General features: G+C 48.7%; 5 protein-coding genes across 5 annotated transcripts in view; 3 read left to right on the forward strand and 2 right to left on the reverse strand.

Moving 5' to 3' along the window:
* The first annotated feature begins 21 nt into the window (after positions 1-21).
* LOC102419892 lies at positions 22-10,953 on the forward strand. Its single transcript, XM_014447909.2, has 3 exons — positions 22-614; positions 6,586-6,894; positions 9,786-10,953. The coding sequence occupies exons 1-3, from the start codon at positions 101-103 to the stop codon at positions 10,271-10,273; spliced, it is 1,311 nt and encodes a 436-aa protein (XP_014303395.1). The 5' UTR covers positions 22-100; the 3' UTR covers positions 10,274-10,953.
* On the forward strand, positions 6,586-6,901 carry LOC102442019 (histone H4). Its single transcript, XM_006105836.3, has one exon. It carries the CDS (start codon positions 6,588-6,590, stop codon positions 6,897-6,899), a length of 312 nt encoding a protein of 103 aa, XP_006105898.1. The 5' UTR covers positions 6,586-6,587; the 3' UTR covers positions 6,900-6,901.
* A 2,372-nt stretch (positions 10,954-13,325) lies between the features above and the next one.
* Positions 13,326-14,293, forward strand: LOC102442637 (histone H1.5-like). Its single transcript, XM_014447913.2, is given in 2 exon segments — positions 13,326-13,436; positions 13,439-14,293. Coding segments are annotated over 2 exon segments (675 nt in total). The 5' UTR covers positions 13,326-13,366; the 3' UTR covers positions 14,044-14,293.
* Positions 14,294-14,353: 60 nt separating this feature from the next.
* Positions 14,354-15,740, reverse strand: part of LOC102417681 (histone H2A type 1) — a 15,320-nt gene continuing 13,933 nt past the window's right edge. The window contains exon 2 of the mRNA XM_006105842.3: positions 14,354-14,429. Coding sequence (XP_006105904.1) covers positions 14,415-14,429 — 15 coding nt within the window. The 3' untranslated portion in view covers positions 14,354-14,414. The remainder of the gene's footprint in view (positions 14,430-15,740) is intronic.
* Positions 14,383-14,808, reverse strand: LOC102442948 (histone H2A type 1). Its single transcript, XM_006105838.3, has one exon. The coding sequence runs from the start codon at positions 14,805-14,807 to the stop codon at positions 14,415-14,417; it is 393 nt and encodes a 130-aa protein (XP_006105900.1). The 5' UTR covers position 14,808; the 3' UTR covers positions 14,383-14,414.

A 15,740-nucleotide genomic window follows, 5' to 3' on the forward strand; every position in this document is an offset into this window, starting at 1 on the left:
GGGTGGGTGGGAGGAAGAAGTTAATTTCTGATCCAAACGCCCGGAGGCCCCGGGGATCAGAAAGCCGACGCGGCTTCCAATCACGTCACTGCGGGCCTTGATGGGCAGGTGCCTCCTCCAATCACAGTGGCACTTGCCTTATATATACCGGTTGCGAGCGCGCGCTGCCATTCCTACAGCAGTTCTCTGCTTCTTTGTGTTGGAAATGGCTCGTACCAAGCAGACGGCGCGCAAGTCCACGGGCGGGAAGGCGCCCCGCAAGCAGCTGGCCACCAAGGCCGCCCGCAAGAGCGCGCCGGCCACGGGCGGCGTGAAGAAGCCGCACCGCTACCGGCCCGGCACCGTGGCCCTGCGCGAGATCCGCCGCTACCAGAAGTCCACGGAGCTGCTGATCCGCAAGCTGCCCTTCCAGCGCCTGGTGCGCGAGATCGCGCAGGACTTCAAGACCGACCTGCGCTTCCAGAGCTCGGCTGTCATGGCGCTGCAGGAGGCGTGCGAGGCCTACCTGGTGGGGCTGTTCGAGGACACCAACCTGTGCGCCATCCACGCCAAGCGCGTCACCATCATGCCCAAGGACATCCAGCTGGCGCGCCGCATCCGCGGGGAGCGGGCGTGAGCTCTTGGCGGGCGGCAACCTAGAACCCAAAGGCTCTTTTCAGAGCCACTTCCGTCCTCACTGACAGTGGCTGTTGCACTTCTAGTTTACGCGTTAAAAACGCAAGCTCAGTGCACAATTCATGGAAATGGCGTCCCCTCCAGAACTATGGGTATCATTTTCCTCAGCCAATTGAGTGACAAGATTGGCAAGGCCTCACGTTCAGTATTTACATTATAGTAGCTATTTACGGAAACTAAGTTGCTTAACCAACTGTTGCCTTTGTCAAAGGCAACTATGTATCCGCAAAGATAGTCACCGCTTGAACCCTTGTTATTTGCGAGGAAAGAGGTAAAGTGAAGGAACCTGTCCACTGGGAAGGAATGAAGCCCATCCCGTACAAAGGGTTCAGCGCATAGATTTTGGCACCTCCCTTACCCACTTCTGATAGTCACAAATATGCTCATTACGTCTGGTAGTCGAACCTGGAAATACCTCTTCACGGTCTGGACAGGCGATCTGTGCTCCCTCTCTAGCTCTAGAAGTTTCTCTTCCAAAGGCCCTCAACTATTGCAGGATAAGGCCATGCAGGTTCCTTTCAACAAATCTGGGAAGAAAAGGAGAAGATGGGATTCAGCCTCCAATGGCTGTAGGAAAACAAAGTTGAATTAGGGTTATTCTGGTTTTCACTTGCCTAAGTGGCCTAAAAGAGGGTTTGTAGGAATGACAGTTCTGTGTTAGAAACCTTGAGTGTAGTGGTTTATTATTCACTTTGAAGGAAAAAAATCTTATTTTAAAAATGGACACAGCCGAGTGGCTAGCAATTATACGAATAATTTTTAAAGGACACTTGTAATCAGATAATGCAAATTAAAACAACAATGCATAACACCCAGCAGATTATCAACATCAGAAGTTGGGTTTGCCAAGCATGTGAGGTGCAGAAACTTACTTTTATGTGGTGGTTTACTGACGGTGGTCTACACAGACATTTAAAGAACCGTCTAATTTAGTAAAACTGGGTGTACCCAGGCCTGTGCCCTAAGGAAATTCTCCTACAGAATCATAAGAATATTTATCAGATTGTTGTTTGTGATAGCAAAAAGGTATAGACAATTTAAGGCAATGAATAAATAAATAAAATACTCTAAATAAAATACTCGTTTCTAAGGTCAAGAAACAAGTAAACGGGGAGGCGGGGGGGAGGAGACATATCAATACTGTCAACATTAAAGATTTATTTTTTTAAAAAAAGGTGGGAAAATTCCTGGGCAAGTGGAATGGGGAAATAGATGAGATAAGCAAGGCCAAGCAATTTACAGCTAGTGGATTGAAAGACTTATCTTCCCTGAGGACGCTTGAGAACAAATGGTTTCTATCTCTCCTCCCTAAGCAGAGAATAAAAAGCTTACATTCCTCTGGTCAGGGAGATAGAGAACAGAGATCTATTCTTCTTCTTACTTTCCAGTAAGTTAAAAGCAGTCCCACCTTGGCTCACTTCTTTCTTATAAGGTCTTTATGGAACCAAAGCAGACTACCACCTTGGCCCTCCCCTGCTGCTTCTACAAACCTCTCCTTTGTTTCACTGTCCCCAGCTTTAATAAATGTACTTTAAAAGGAAAAGGAGAGAAGAAAGAAAGAAAGAAAGAAAGAAAGAAAGAAAGAAAGAAGAAAGAAAAAAAGAAAGGAAAGAAGAAAAGAATGAAGTAAATGGCAAAGACAAGACCTGAACCGTTACTCAGTTCATACCTGGACACCTGTGCTATGATCTCCAACCATTTACTTCCAAATTACCTGTAATAAACACCAAAGCCAAAGGTACTAAATCTGAGTACTTTTTACACACGGTTTGCAAAACACCAGTGGCTGACTCCGTTCAGGCTGCTGTGGCAGAATTCCACAGACCCTGTGGCTTAAACAGCAGAAATTTAATCCTCACAGTTCTGGGCGTTGACAAGTCCAAGAACAAGGCCCCGTCGGACTTACTGTCTGGTGAGAGCCGCTTCCTGGTCCAGGCGCAGCCGTCTTCTCCACACGTCCCCTGAGATGGAAGAGGTGATGGGTGGCGGGGTCCTTGGACAGGGGCTCTAACCCAGTCAAGAGGGCTCTGAGTTTATGACCTAAGCAACTCCCCAAGGCCCCACCTGCAAACATCAGCACATTAGAGATTAGGTTTCAACCTAGGAATTTTGATGAGACACCAACTTTGTCTATAGCAGAGAGTCCGATTTCAAAGGACAGAAGTGTAGGCACTATGTTCGCCACCCCTGTCCCTATTCTAGAGCCAGGGAGGTGACACAGCAGGAGAGCCCTTTACCAGGACTCTCCCCTTCACCCTCATTCTTGTCCTGTCAACACCCAGCCCTGAAGATATTAGTAAGGGGAGGTACAGGAAAGAAAATCAGAGCTTCTGCAGGTATTTGGTATATTTCAATCATGAAAACCAGCGAATTTTAACAGAAGCTTAAGAGGGAACATGAAGACCATCAGTGGTCATATGTACGAAATTGCAGAAACATGGTAGGTTTTATGTAAAACGAGGCATGAAAAGCTTTATAAACTGGAGGATACTTCTGGGTCCTGAGAGAGTTTCAGGAGAAAGGAGGGGGTACCTCTGGAAGTCAGGTTTAAAGCCACAAGCAGACAAGAACATGGTACAGTGAGTCTCAGGAAAGGGTGTGGTAACATGCGGGGAGAATGAGGCCTGAGTTTGGGGGACAGTGGGATTTGGGTCTCCAAGTTTGTTTAATTGATATTTTAGCAATGGAGGCAGCAGAAGCTTAAGGAAGTGTAAGGATGAGAACAGAGATGGTGATGGCTCTCAGGTGTGAGCAAGAAGAAGGGACGCTCCATGCGATCATGCCTCATTGTTAAGATTCTTACCTGGACACTGTAGAACGGGAGGGAGATCTGAGGGCATAAGTTCATGGAGTAGAAACCACTCCAAAGGGCTTATGTGTGTGCGCTTACCTATGAATGAGTATGTGTTTTCAGGATAGAATAACTGAGGATTAAAATAGGGACTCATCTCTAGTAAATCAAATAATGTTAAATGCAGAGCAAGAGAAAAGTAAAAGAGACACAGCACAACCTATCAGCCAATTCTAAAGCCTCGACCCAAACAAACAAAACAAAATCAGGTGCCAAGGAAATAAACATGTGGCCTAAGACGTTGAAATATAACCATATTGAAAAGGATCCACTCCACTTGTACTAAACATTACAAAATTGTCAGTCAGACCAGTGTGGGTCAATAAGCAACCCTCAACATTGCAAAGGACAGTATAGCTCATGTTTTCATCTGATTAAAGGGGAAATTAAAAGTCTGCCAAATTTCTCTTGGAAAAGAATGTTTCTTATTGTGTGAGGAAAAAAGTTATTTATCAGAGTTATTCAACAATAATTTTTTGGGTAACTCATGTCAATCAGCATTATTATTTACTGAGAAAGACAAAAAGAAAGCATCTGAATCATACTTTATTTAAATAAAATGAAATTCTTAAACTTTTTTTAGGGTAAGAAATCTGCAGAGCCTGTCTCTGTGTCTCTTCCACAAAGGTGGAAGAAGAGAATTAACGAGTCTCTAATTTAACAGAGAGAAGCACACCTCTGAGAAACATAGATGTGAATGTTAATATCATTTCCAGAGCAAAGCACTGTTACTGCTGCCGGAGTCCATTCATTGTCTTCACTAGCTGAGTTTAGACAGAAACCCCCCCAAAAGCTAGTAGCCATTGAAAGTCCTAGTAAAGGTCAGGGCTGTGCACCACCCAGTTAATCTAGGAACCATTCAGTTAATTTAGGTCATAATAGTTGAAGCATCCCCACCTTAGTTCCCTTAATTCCTTAGATAGTTATGTAGATCCTTGTTGATTATTGTTAATCAGTTACTCTGCCTACACTCGGAAATCTATTGATAAGCTAACTAGATACTTTTGTCTACTCCTGGAAATTGCTGATCTGTGTGTCATTGAAACTTCCTTTTCTTAAGGGCTACTCCAGATCAATAAAAGATTGGAGCAGCCTGAGCATGGGAGGAAGTCCTTTGGGACTTGCCCGCCTGGTCCTCCAATATTGCAAAATTATCTCGTGTCTGTTTCTCTCATTTGCTGTGCGGCTCCTCTTTCAGGTACCGAACCCTACTCCACGCGGGACGTGGAAGGAATCACCCAACAACTGCAATTAAGTTACAGATCTTTCAGAGTGTGTTACCTTCACCAGATAGAGGAGCACTGGTAAATTTCCTCCGTGTTTCCAGAAACAGCAAACAGGAGTCCTCCCTCATTCTCGGGGACTGTGTTTCTAGACCCCTCAGGGCCTGCTAATCGACTCTCTCAAGAAAAAAAGCAGACCTTCCTCAAACAACTTTAGAAAATGAGTGTTTCTAACCAAGATGAAGGCACCCCCCCACCCCCACCACCCCCACCCCCACCCCCACCCCCACATGATGGCAGCGCTGGACAGGACGTGTAGCAGGTGAGGCAAAGGATAGAGAAGCAAAGGTGAGAAGTGAGGAGCCCCCGGGAAGCTCCCTGTGATCAGGGCCATTACTGTCGCAGCCACTGGCTCCGTTAGGATGACACAGAAAGCACTTTGCACACAAAGAGGACGCACGCACTGCTCTTGAGAAGGGCCGCTCAGACCCAGCAGTCATAGTCATGAGGGCCGTGGATGCTGAGGTGACAGAAAATAAAGACAACAACAGGCAAACAAACCCACCCAAAACAACAGCAAAGCCGGACCCAGACAAAGGCATGGTCGTCGGGAGGGGGCAAGCACAGAGCTGTTAGAAGAGCAGTTGGACTGAGGAGTTTTGTTTTTTTAAAAATATTTTTATTGATTTCAGAGAGGAAGGAAGAGGCAGAGGGAGAAACATCCACGATGAGAGAGAATCATTGATCGGCTGCCTCCTGCAAACCCCTCACTGGGGATGGAGGCCACAACCCGAGTGTGTGCCCTTGACCGGAATTGAACCTGAGACCTTTCAGTTCACAGGCCAACGCTCTATCCACTGAGCCACACTGGCCAGGGCAAGGAGTGTTTAATGAGGTTTTAAAACATTTATCTTTGAAGAATTTGTCTTTCTCTATCTGACTTATTTCACTTAACATAATTTCCTCTAGGTCCATCCATCTGTCGCAAAAGACAAGCTTGTATTGGATCAGCGATAATATATACATCACGTCTTTATCCACTCGTCTCCTGATGGACTTTTCTGTTGGTTCAATAATTTGGCAGTTGTAAACAGTGCTGCGACGAACATAAAAGGATGCATATATCTTTTTGAATTATTGGTTTGCATTTCTTTGTATAAATACTCAGAAGTGGGATTGCTGGGTCATATGCTGGCTCTATTTTAAATTTTTTGAGGAACCTCCATACCTTTTTCCATAGTGGCTGCACCAATTTGCAATCCCACTAACAGTGCACACGGGTTCCCTTTCCCCCACATTTGCTCTTTGGTGATTGATTGATGATATCCACTCTGGCGGGCGTCAGGTGACCTCATTGTGGTTTTAATTTCTTTCTGATAGTGTTATTGGTGTATAAAAATGCAACTTATTTCTGAATTCTCACTGAGTTCTGACGCGTGACTGAATTCATTTATTAGTTCTAAAAGTATTTGTGGTGGAATCATTAGGGGTCTCTACATAGTATTATGTCATGTGCGAATAATGAATTTTACTTCTTACTTTCCAATGTGGATGCCTTTTATTTCTTGTTTGATAAACTATGTTGAATAAAAAAGGGTGAAATGGACATCCTTGTCCTGTTACTGGTATTAAAGAAAAAGCTTTCAGCTTTCTATCCTTGCATATGATGTCAGCTGTGGTTTTTTCTAAACCAGGAGGTTTGATGAAGCGCCGCCCTTTTCATTTTCCGGAAAAAGAGCGCGGGGCGTGGCGGAGCATGCTCTCAAACAGGTCCGCGGCAGAAGTATATAAGCACAGCCCGCGCGGGAGCTGCGAGTGTGTTCTTTCCACCTGCAGCCATGTCTGGTCGCGGCAAAGGCGGGAAGGGCCTGGGCAAGGGCGGCGCCAAGCGCCACCGCAAGGTGCTGCGCGACAACATCCAGGGCATCACCAAGCCCGCCATCCGGCGCCTGGCGCGGCGCGGCGGCGTCAAGCGCATCTCCGGGCTCATCTACGAGGAGACGCGCGGGGTGCTCAAGGTCTTCCTGGAGAACGTGATCCGCGACGCCGTCACCTACACGGAGCACGCCAAGCGCAAGACGGTCACGGCCATGGACGTGGTCTACGCGCTCAAGCGCCAGGGCCGCACCCTTTACGGCTTCGGCGGCTGAGCCCGTCCCCCCGCCTCGTGTCCCCCCAAAGGCCCTTTTCAGGGCCCCCCACTCCCTCTCGGAAGAGCTGCGCGCGCTGTGGTCCTTTGTGGCCGGAAGGGGTCCGACCGCTGGCACAGCTCCCAGACCCGTACCCCCTCCCGTCCTCCCAGTAAGAGGACCCAGCCCCGGCAGGAGGCAGTTTCCAGGGACGCGGTGCCCCGCGGGGGCCACTAGGTTCCTTATCCCGGGGGCAGGGCGGCGGCAAGAGGCTTCCACGGGTTCGTGCAAAGGAGCCTCCCAGGCCGCTGCCGCCGCCCACACGGAACCGGAGGGTTACGGGGACATTGCTCACTGTGGGGAGGGGGGGAGGGAGATTAACGAGAGGATTATATGCATAACCCGTGGACGCAGACATTAGTGTGAAAGCAAAAGTCACAAAAAACAAACCTTAAAGCAAGAAAAAGGACATTGCTAAGAAAATGCTGGTGGTTAGTTTCTAACGTCTTTCCTGCGCGAATTTCTGAAACGATCGGTAGAGCTGGTCTCCCCGCCCCGCCCTCCGCCCTGGCTCCAGGCGTCGGGCTGTGTAGTAACGCGGGGCCCAACCCTCTCTGAGCCCCGAGGCCTCGCTCTGCACCTGAGAAGGAGGGGCCCCCTCCCGAGGCCACAGGCCCCGCTAGGGGCGCGGTCTGCGCCTCGGGGGCACTCCGGTGCGGGCGTTCTCCAAATCGCCGATTCATGACGATTTGGAGGGGCCTTTCATGAAAGGCCCTTCTTCGGGACACCCCAGAAATCTGCTTAAGAGCTGTAGGTGTACCGGTTAATAATGCGGGTTTTTTCACTAGATGCAGTTACACATATGTTGATATATATATGCGATTTGATATGCATGCTATTTTGTTGAATTGACAACAAGCTTCAAAACTTCATATGTCAAATTTTCTGAAGGTGTAAACATCATAGATATTTTTACCCTTAAAAATGTTGAATTTTGTGCCAAAAAAGAGCATTGGCAGGAAGTTTTAATTCATTTATTTTGAAGAAAAGTGCTGCTTACAGTTATCCTATACTTGAGTAAGCTTATGATGAACATGCTCCATCTCAAGATACTTGTGAATGCTGGTTTAAACGCTTTAAAAGTGATGATTTTGATGTGAAAGGCAAAGAACATCCAGGTCAACCGAAAAGTTTGAAGACCAACAATTACAAGCATTATTGGATGAAGATGCGTGTCAAACTCAAAAACAACTTGCAAGAAGATTAAATGTTGCTCAGCAAACAATTTTCGATCGTTTACAAGCAATGGGAAAGATTTTAAAGGAAGGAAAGTGGCTGCCACATCAACTGAAGACAAATGGAAAACCGAAAAGTCATCAGTAAAATATTGCTTCAACCGCACAAAAGAAAGACTTTTTTTGCATCGAATTGTGAATGGTGATGAAAAGTGGATTTATGTTGAGAATCCCAAATGCACAATATCATGGGTTGACCCAGGTCAACCATCAACATCCACTGCAAGGCCAAATCGGTTTGGAAAGAAGACAATGCTCTGCGTTTGGTGGGATCAGGAAGGTGTAGTGTATTATGAGCTTCTAAAAGCAGGTGAAGCCGAAACCGGTTTGGCTCAGTGGATGGAGCGTCGGCCTGTGGACTGAAGGGTCCCAGGTTCGATTCCGGTCAAGGGCATGTACCTGGGTTGCGGGCACATCCCCAGTAGGAGATGTGCAGGAGGCAGCTGATCGATGTTTCTCTCTCATCGATGTTTCTAACTCTCTATCTCTCTCCCTTCCTCTCTGTAAAAAATCAATAAAATATATTAAAAAAAAAATAAAAGCATGTGAAACCGTTAATACTGATTGCTACTGACAATAAATAATCAATTTGAACCACGCTTTGATCGTAAAACCACCAGAATGGGCCAGAAGACATGGCAAAGTAATTTTGCTTCATGATGACGCACCATCACACACTTCAAAACCAGTTAAAGACACCTTAAAAGATCTTGCCTGGGAAGTATGAACCCACCCGCCGTATTCACCAGACCTCACTCCTTCAGATGACCACTTGTTCCGAGCGACGGCACACGCACTTCCTGAGCAGCACTTCAACACATACGAAGAAGTGGACAATTGGGTCTCTGCATGGGTTGCCTCAAAACAAGAAAAGTTCTATTGGGACTGTCTCCACAAATTACCTAAAGGTGGGGGAAATGTGGAGCTAGTGATGGATATTACATTGAACAAAGCACTTTTGATGTTTCTCTTGAAATGATCGTGTTCTCTTTGATTACAAAATCTGCATTATTAACCGGTAAAGGTGTATTTGCATTTTTAACTGGTAAAGGTGCAATCCGCATTATTAACCGCTGAGGGACTTGGATGGTGTAACTTGCCCCAAACAGTTTAAGTGCATTTGGGTACCCCTGCCCCTCCCCATGCCCAGCGTGCCCATCCCCGAGGCTGTGGCAGTCTCGGGTGACTCAAACCCACACCGCCGGTCCTGATACCTCAGTGAAAGCTAGTGTCAGGACGGTAAATATCACCACCTTTACAGAAAAGCTGGCCGGCCCTTGTGTTCTCAAGCTCTTGGAGCGACCACTAAGCCCGCTCAGGTTGAAGACGGGCGACACAGTGATGAGAAGTTGAAAGCACAGTTCCCCCGTTTAAATGATTTCTCTTTCCTGCTCAGTTTTGACAAGAATCCCATTAGGACATCTTTTATTTAAACCAGTACAAGGAGCTTTCAGATTCTCAAGACCACATTTTCTTAGGAATTTTTAATGCATCCTAGAGGCTTTTAAAAGGTCACTAAGATATTTTCTTTTACATCATCACAGACAGCGAACAGGCGGGAAAGTTTCCTAAACTAAGAACTAAACCCGCGGGGAGGCAATGGGAGGAGCAGGTGCCATCCAATCGGAGCGCGAGAGTCGCTATAAATACAGGGCGGCTGGTCCTCCTTCACTAGTGAGGTCCTCAGTCATGGCTCGCACCAAGCAGACGGCGCGCAAGTCCACGGGCGGGAAGGCGCCCCGCAAGCAGCTGGCCACCAAGGCCGCCCGCAAGAGCGCGCCCGCCACGGGCGGCGTGAAGAAGCCGCACCGCTACCGGCCCGGCACCGTGGCCCTGCGCGAGATCCGCCGCTACCAGAAGTCCACGGAGCTGCTGATCCGCAAGCTGCCCTTCCAGCGCCTGGTGCGCGAGATCGCGCAGGACTTCAAGACCGACCTGCGCTTCCAGAGCTCGGCCGTCATGGCGCTGCAGGAGGCGTGCGAGGCCTACCTGGTGGGGCTGTTCGAGGACACCAACCTGTGCGCCATCCACGCCAAGCGCGTCACCATCATGCCCAAGGACATCCAGCTGGCGCGCCGCATCCGCGGGGAGCGGGCGTGAGCTCCGTCCTGCCCACTCGCGCCGAAACCCAAAGGCTCTTTTCAGAGCCCCCCAACTCTCATCAGTGAAGAGCTGTTGCGCCTAGAGACTGCCTGGCAGCCTGTGGAAAAGTTCCCTGTGGGAAGGGTTTCTGAGCGCATTTCCCGTGTGACACGCGTAATGCACGCGAAGGATGCCCTGGCGTCCAGCCGGCAGCGCCCCGTAAACCCAACCCCAGCCTCGTTTCCGTGTCTGGCACATACCTGCTCCATCTCAGCAGTGAGAAGCATTTTGTGGAAAAGCACTTTTTGCAAAAGCTCAGCCATGTTATAACTTGGCTGTAAGAAACGTATAGAAGTTCAGTTCAGCTTGCTGTGGTTTTTCTAATTTTGATGCGCTTTTAAGTTTTTCAAACATTTTTGTCCCTTGTCCTTCAGAGATTGGTCCCTTTTGCTTCCCTGTCTTAAGGAAGTAACTAGTATTGCCCCAACTGTTCTAAATATTGCTGGTTTTTGTTTCAATGTCATGTTGAGCTTTGTGTATGTGACCAGTGGGCTGATGGCCTGCAGGCTGTAGGCTGTCCTTTGTAAAATGAATTCGCAAGACGGCTGACACTTTTCTAGGCCTTTGCTAAGTGTTTTAAATATGTCCTTGTCTATGATTTTTTTTTTTTTTTTTAGATAGGGTCACACTAGGCTATATCTGAGGTGGAATTTTTAAAGCTCTTTCTTGTATGCACTCATGATTTTCTGGTTTGTGTTGTTTTTTTTTAACAGAACTCGGCTCTTTATTTCATACAATTTTCAGGCTTTTTAAAGTCTCCAGTATGCTCTTCAGATATGTCTATCTTTTCCTCATTTTGCTGCTTGCCTTGTGGGGTGGGCGTCTTCCCCCCAGGAGGTGGTAGGTTATATGGAAGCAATTGTTCTCCAGTGTCTTCAGTAGGGGCAGCCAGGGCAGCATGGGGGCCTTCCCTTCCTGTTTTTGGACTTGTATTTGCCCTTCCAGAGCACCTTACATCCCAACTATCAGCTTCTTGGAAACTGGAAGAGTCTCTGAATGCTTCAGAAACCATCCTGACCCATGGGGCCAAAGCCCCTTCCTGCAGAGCTTGGAGCTCCTAGAAGCTGTCAGGTGTAGGGACACCTGGTGCTGCCTGTTCTGAGCTTCAGAGATTGTCCTCTCTCCACACCTTCTCAGATTTCCCCATCATAATAGAACCAGGTGGTCTATGTTCAAACCTCAGAGCCACCAATGATTAGATATACAACCTTTGACAAATTACCCATTCTCCTCTCTCTCTCTCTCTCTCTCTCTCTCTCTCTCTCTCTCAGCCTGTGTAGTTATAAAATGTGGGAAATGAATGAAAATCTGTAGAGCATCCTTAGATTAGCTCCTGGCACTTAGTAAATGTTCATTGTACTTTAGCTGTTCTTGTTACACCTCTCTCCTGCCCTCCCTCCTGCCCCTGAAGCATAGAGGCTGTTACACACACACACACCCCTGCCACAGATCTAAAAGTTTTGTGATCAAAACAGTGAAAAGTGTTTGGCTAGAACATTTTCTTGTTAAGATTTTTTAAAAATTCCCATTGTTCTGAAAGAGGCAGGCTTGCAACTATATTCCCTGATCCATGTCTATATGGATGAGTTCAAAACACAACAAAAGGGCCAGAGAGTAAACATTTTAGATTTTGGTGGCCAAATGTGGTCACTGTCACACATTTTTTTCTAATATAAAAATCCAAACACCACTTTTAGCTTGAGGGCCTTACAAAAACAGGACACTGGCCGGACATGGCCATCGGTGGCCATATAGTTCCACCTCCAGGGATGCTGAAGGAAGTGTGCTGGCTATTTTGCTACAGTGTTGCACAGGGAACACTATCTACTCTTTATTGTGTTAGAGGTCACAGTCATCATTCCATCTCCCTTATCATCCGGGTCATTCCCCATCCTACATGCCTCCAAGTAAACAGCAAACTTCTCCACCCTCCATGCCCACCTCCTGGTCCTTGCCTCAGTTCCCGTGGGTGGTAATGTTTTCCTGAATTCTTCTGAGTTTAGGAAATCCCCAGCCCACCTTTCTCATAGTCAGTTGCCAATTACTTTTATAAAATACAGGTCTATGTTTGCTTAAACACAATAATATCCACATGGATGTCTCCTGTCTGCTAACAGAAGAGGTGCAATTTGGACAGGAGTTTGAGAGCATTGAGAAAGCACCTTGAACATGGCAAAGTCTCATTTGTGCTTTTGAAACGATTGAAGCCCTTGAATAAATTTTTTTTGGCAAGTTCCAGAGTTTTTTTCTAAAACATTATCTGGACTAAACATTTTTTTAATCATTATTTTAATAGATTTGGGTAGGGACTAAAGAAAGAACACATCTCAATCAAAAACATACCAAATTCAAGTTTGAATTTGAATCTATGTCTTTTGATTCTGAAGCCAAAGTAATTTATCTTTTTCCTGGTGCAACTGAACTTTTCCAAGTTGCAAAATTCCTGCCTCTAAAGACGTAGGCTCATGGCAACTCCCAGGACGCAGAATCGGGTTTCAGAGTCAGGGCTACCTGGTGACCAGGTGCCCCGAGACCTGTGTTCCTTGCTACAGTTAGAAACAAAGTTTCTATCCAGACCAAGGCACCTAGCGTCTTTCCTCTTGTAAAAATCAAAGGCCAAACTGAGGGACAAAGCTTTTAAAAAAGGCTCCCTTGTTACTTAGTAGAAATTTGTTGCCACATGCAACCAAGTAGCGCGATACTCTAAACCAGGTGGACTCCTATGCAAAATGGTGGCGATTTTAAAAAATATCTTCATCCTTGTACGTGAAGCATAAAAACACGAGGATCGGGCCGGGAGACTGCTTTCCGCCCTTGGAGCTTCAAAGCGTCACATTCTGTATCCCAGTTTTGAACATTTAACCAGAATTTTGGGATTAAGAAACAGTTTGTAAATCCAACCGTTAAAGGCGGCCGCCCGGGGGCGGTGGATCGGGCGCCCCACCAATCACAGCCCAGCACCGGCTTATATAAGTCCGGGCCCGAGCGGCCGGCTCCAACCTCCCGCTTTGGTTTTGAATCTTGTCTGCTCTCCCAGCGACGCTCAGCGCCATGTCGGAAACCGCTCCCGCGAGGCCGCCGCCCCGGCCGCCGGTGGAGAAGTCCCCCGCCAAGAAGAAGGCGGCAAGATGTCAGCAGGCGAGACCGCCAAGCGCAAGGCGTCCGGGCCGCCCGTGTCCGAGCTCATCACCAAGGCGGTCGCCGCCTCCAAGGAGCGCAACGGGCTCTCGCTGGCCGCGCTCAAGAAGGCGCTGGCGGCCGCGGGCTACGACGTGGACAAGAACAACAGCCGCATCAAGCTGGGCCTCAAGAGCCTGGTGAGCAAGGGCACCCTGGTGCAGACCAAGGGCACCGGCGCCTCGGGCTCTTTCAAGCTCAACAAGAAGGCGGCCTCCGGGGACGCCAAGCCCAAGGCCAAGAAGGCGGGCGCGGCCAAGCCCAGGAAGCCCGCGGGCTCCACCCCCAAGAAGCCCAGGAAAGCCACAGCCGCCAAGAAGTCCGGGAAGAAGACCCCCAAGAAGCCGAAGAAACCTGCGGCCACCGGCGCCAAGAAGGCGGCCAAGAGCCCCAAGAAGCCCAAGCCCGCCGCCAAGCCCAAGAAAGCCTCCAAGAGCCCCGCCAAGCCCAAGCCTGTGAAGCCCAAGGCGCCCAAGGCCAAACCTGCCAAACCCAAGACCGCCAAACCCAAGTCTGCAAAGACCAAGAAGGCGGCTCCGAAAAAGAAGTAGGATGTTTGCCTCCTGAGAGGCCACCAAACCCAAAGGCTCTTTTCAGAGCCACCCAGAGGCCTCGAGAAACAGCTGGGCACTGCACTCCTTAGGCCTGGAACTCCTCCTGCACTGTAACTGCACACGGTTATGAATGGGTTACAATTTCCTTCCGGCATTGTTTCCCCTGCCCATCCCTCCGACTGTATTTCATTTTTTCCGTATATATAAATAAATCTTAACCCAGATCCCACGATCTGGCCGCTATTGACATTTCACATACCTTCAGCTACAACACAGCACAAGCAAGCTCTTCAGTGAAAAAGTGTGGGTGGCTCTGAAAAGAGCCTTTGGGTTTGAAAGCGTTTCCGGAAGCTGCGATGCCCGTCCAATCACTTGCCCTTGGCCTTGTGGTGGCTCTCGGTCTTCTTGGGCAGCAGCACGGCCTGGATGTTGGGCAGCACGCCGCCCTGCGCGATGGTCACCTTGCCCAGCAGCTTGTTGAGCTCCTCGTCGTTGCGGATGGCCAGCTGCAGGTGGCGCGGGATGATGCGCGTCTTCTTGTTGTCGCGGGCCGCGTTGCCCGCCAGCTCCAGGATCTCGGCCGTCAGGTACTCCAGCACGGCCGCCAGGTACACGGGCGCGCCCGCCCCGACGCGCTCGGCGTAGTTGCCCTTGCGGAGCAGCCGGTGCACGCGGCCCACGGGGAACTGCAGCCCGGCCCGCGAGGACCGCGTCTTGGCCTTGGCGCGCGCCTTGCCGCCCTGCTTCCCGCGGCCGGACATTCTGGCTGCAAACTTCACTGCAAGTGGCTGCAAAAGTGAAAGCGCGCGGGCGGCACTTTTTATAAACGTTTGTGGCGCGAAGAGGCAGCTGTGTCATTGGTTCAGGTTTCAGCTTCATCTAAACCAGTGAGCGTGCGAGTTTGGGATTCTGGCGCTCTGATTGGGCAGAGCTAAGTTGTGAGCTTGCTCTCGGGAGCCAACACACACAGGGCTCTGGTTTATCACCTTATTTGCATGCGAGGTTCTCTATAAATAGGACGCAGCGCGCTCCGCTCTCCTCTAGCCCACCGTGTCCGCTGAGCTACCAGCGGTTCTCAACCTGAGGGTCGCTACCCCTTTGGCGGTGGAACGACCCTTTCACAGGGGACGCCTAAGACCATCCTGCATATCAGATATTTACATTACGATTCATAACAGTACCCACATTACAGTTATGAAGTAGCAACGAAAATAATTTTATGGTTGGGTCACGACATGAGGAACTGTATTTAAAGGGCCAGAAGGTTGAGAACCACTGTCGGTGCTGTCCCCGAAAAAGGGATTCAAGAGAAGGCAGTGACCAAGGCGCAGACGATTGATGGCAAGAAGAGCAAGGGCAGCCTTACATAATCCTGGAATGAGCGAAGGACGTAGAAGTGCTCATTGGGTCAATAATGTGGTTTTAGTGAATTTTTTCTTGTGTGTTCACAATGATTCTATTGGAGGATATTTCAAACTTACCAGTGAATGAGGTGCACGGGGAATGGGATTTAGCACCAGGAAACCCCCAAGCACCTGCCACATTTATCTTTGAATCAAATAATTATAAACATTTCCTGCTGTATTGACTCAAACACCGTGAGCGTGTGGTTCCGTAGTGAGCGCAGCGGTTGGCACATCTGCTTTACACGCAGAAGGCCCTGGGTTCCATTCCAGTGGGACCAGTGAAGGAGC

This window comes from Myotis lucifugus, unplaced genomic scaffold (genome assembly GCF_000147115.1).
Source record: "Myotis lucifugus unplaced genomic scaffold, Myoluc2.0 scaffold_728, whole genome shotgun sequence".
Lineage (NCBI taxonomy): Eukaryota > Metazoa > Chordata > Mammalia > Chiroptera > Vespertilionidae > Myotis > Myotis lucifugus.

What these genes read in the sequence shown, in the direction of transcription:
- LOC102419892 (XM_014447909.2), top strand. Translation starts at nt 101, where the DNA reads ATGGGCAGGTGCCTCCTCCAATCACAGTGGCACTTGCCTTATATATAC. An exon ending in CATCCGCGGGGAGCGGGCGT is followed by an intron (nt 615 to 6,585) that starts GAGCTCTTGGCG and finishes TTCCACCTGCAG; the next exon opens with CCATGTCTGGTCGCGGCAAA. An exon ending in CACCCTTTACGGCTTCGGCG is followed by an intron (nt 6,895 to 9,785) that starts GCTGAGCCCGTC and finishes TGGGAGGAGCAG; the next exon opens with GTGCCATCCAATCGGAGCGC.
- LOC102442019 (XM_006105836.3), top strand. Translation starts at nt 6,588, where the DNA reads ATGTCTGGTCGCGGCAAAGGCGGGAAGGGCCTGGGCAAGGGCGGCGCC.
- LOC102442948 (XM_006105838.3), bottom strand. Translation starts at nt 14,807, where the DNA reads ATGTCCGGCCGCGGGAAGCAGGGCGGCAAGGCGCGCGCCAAGGCCAAG.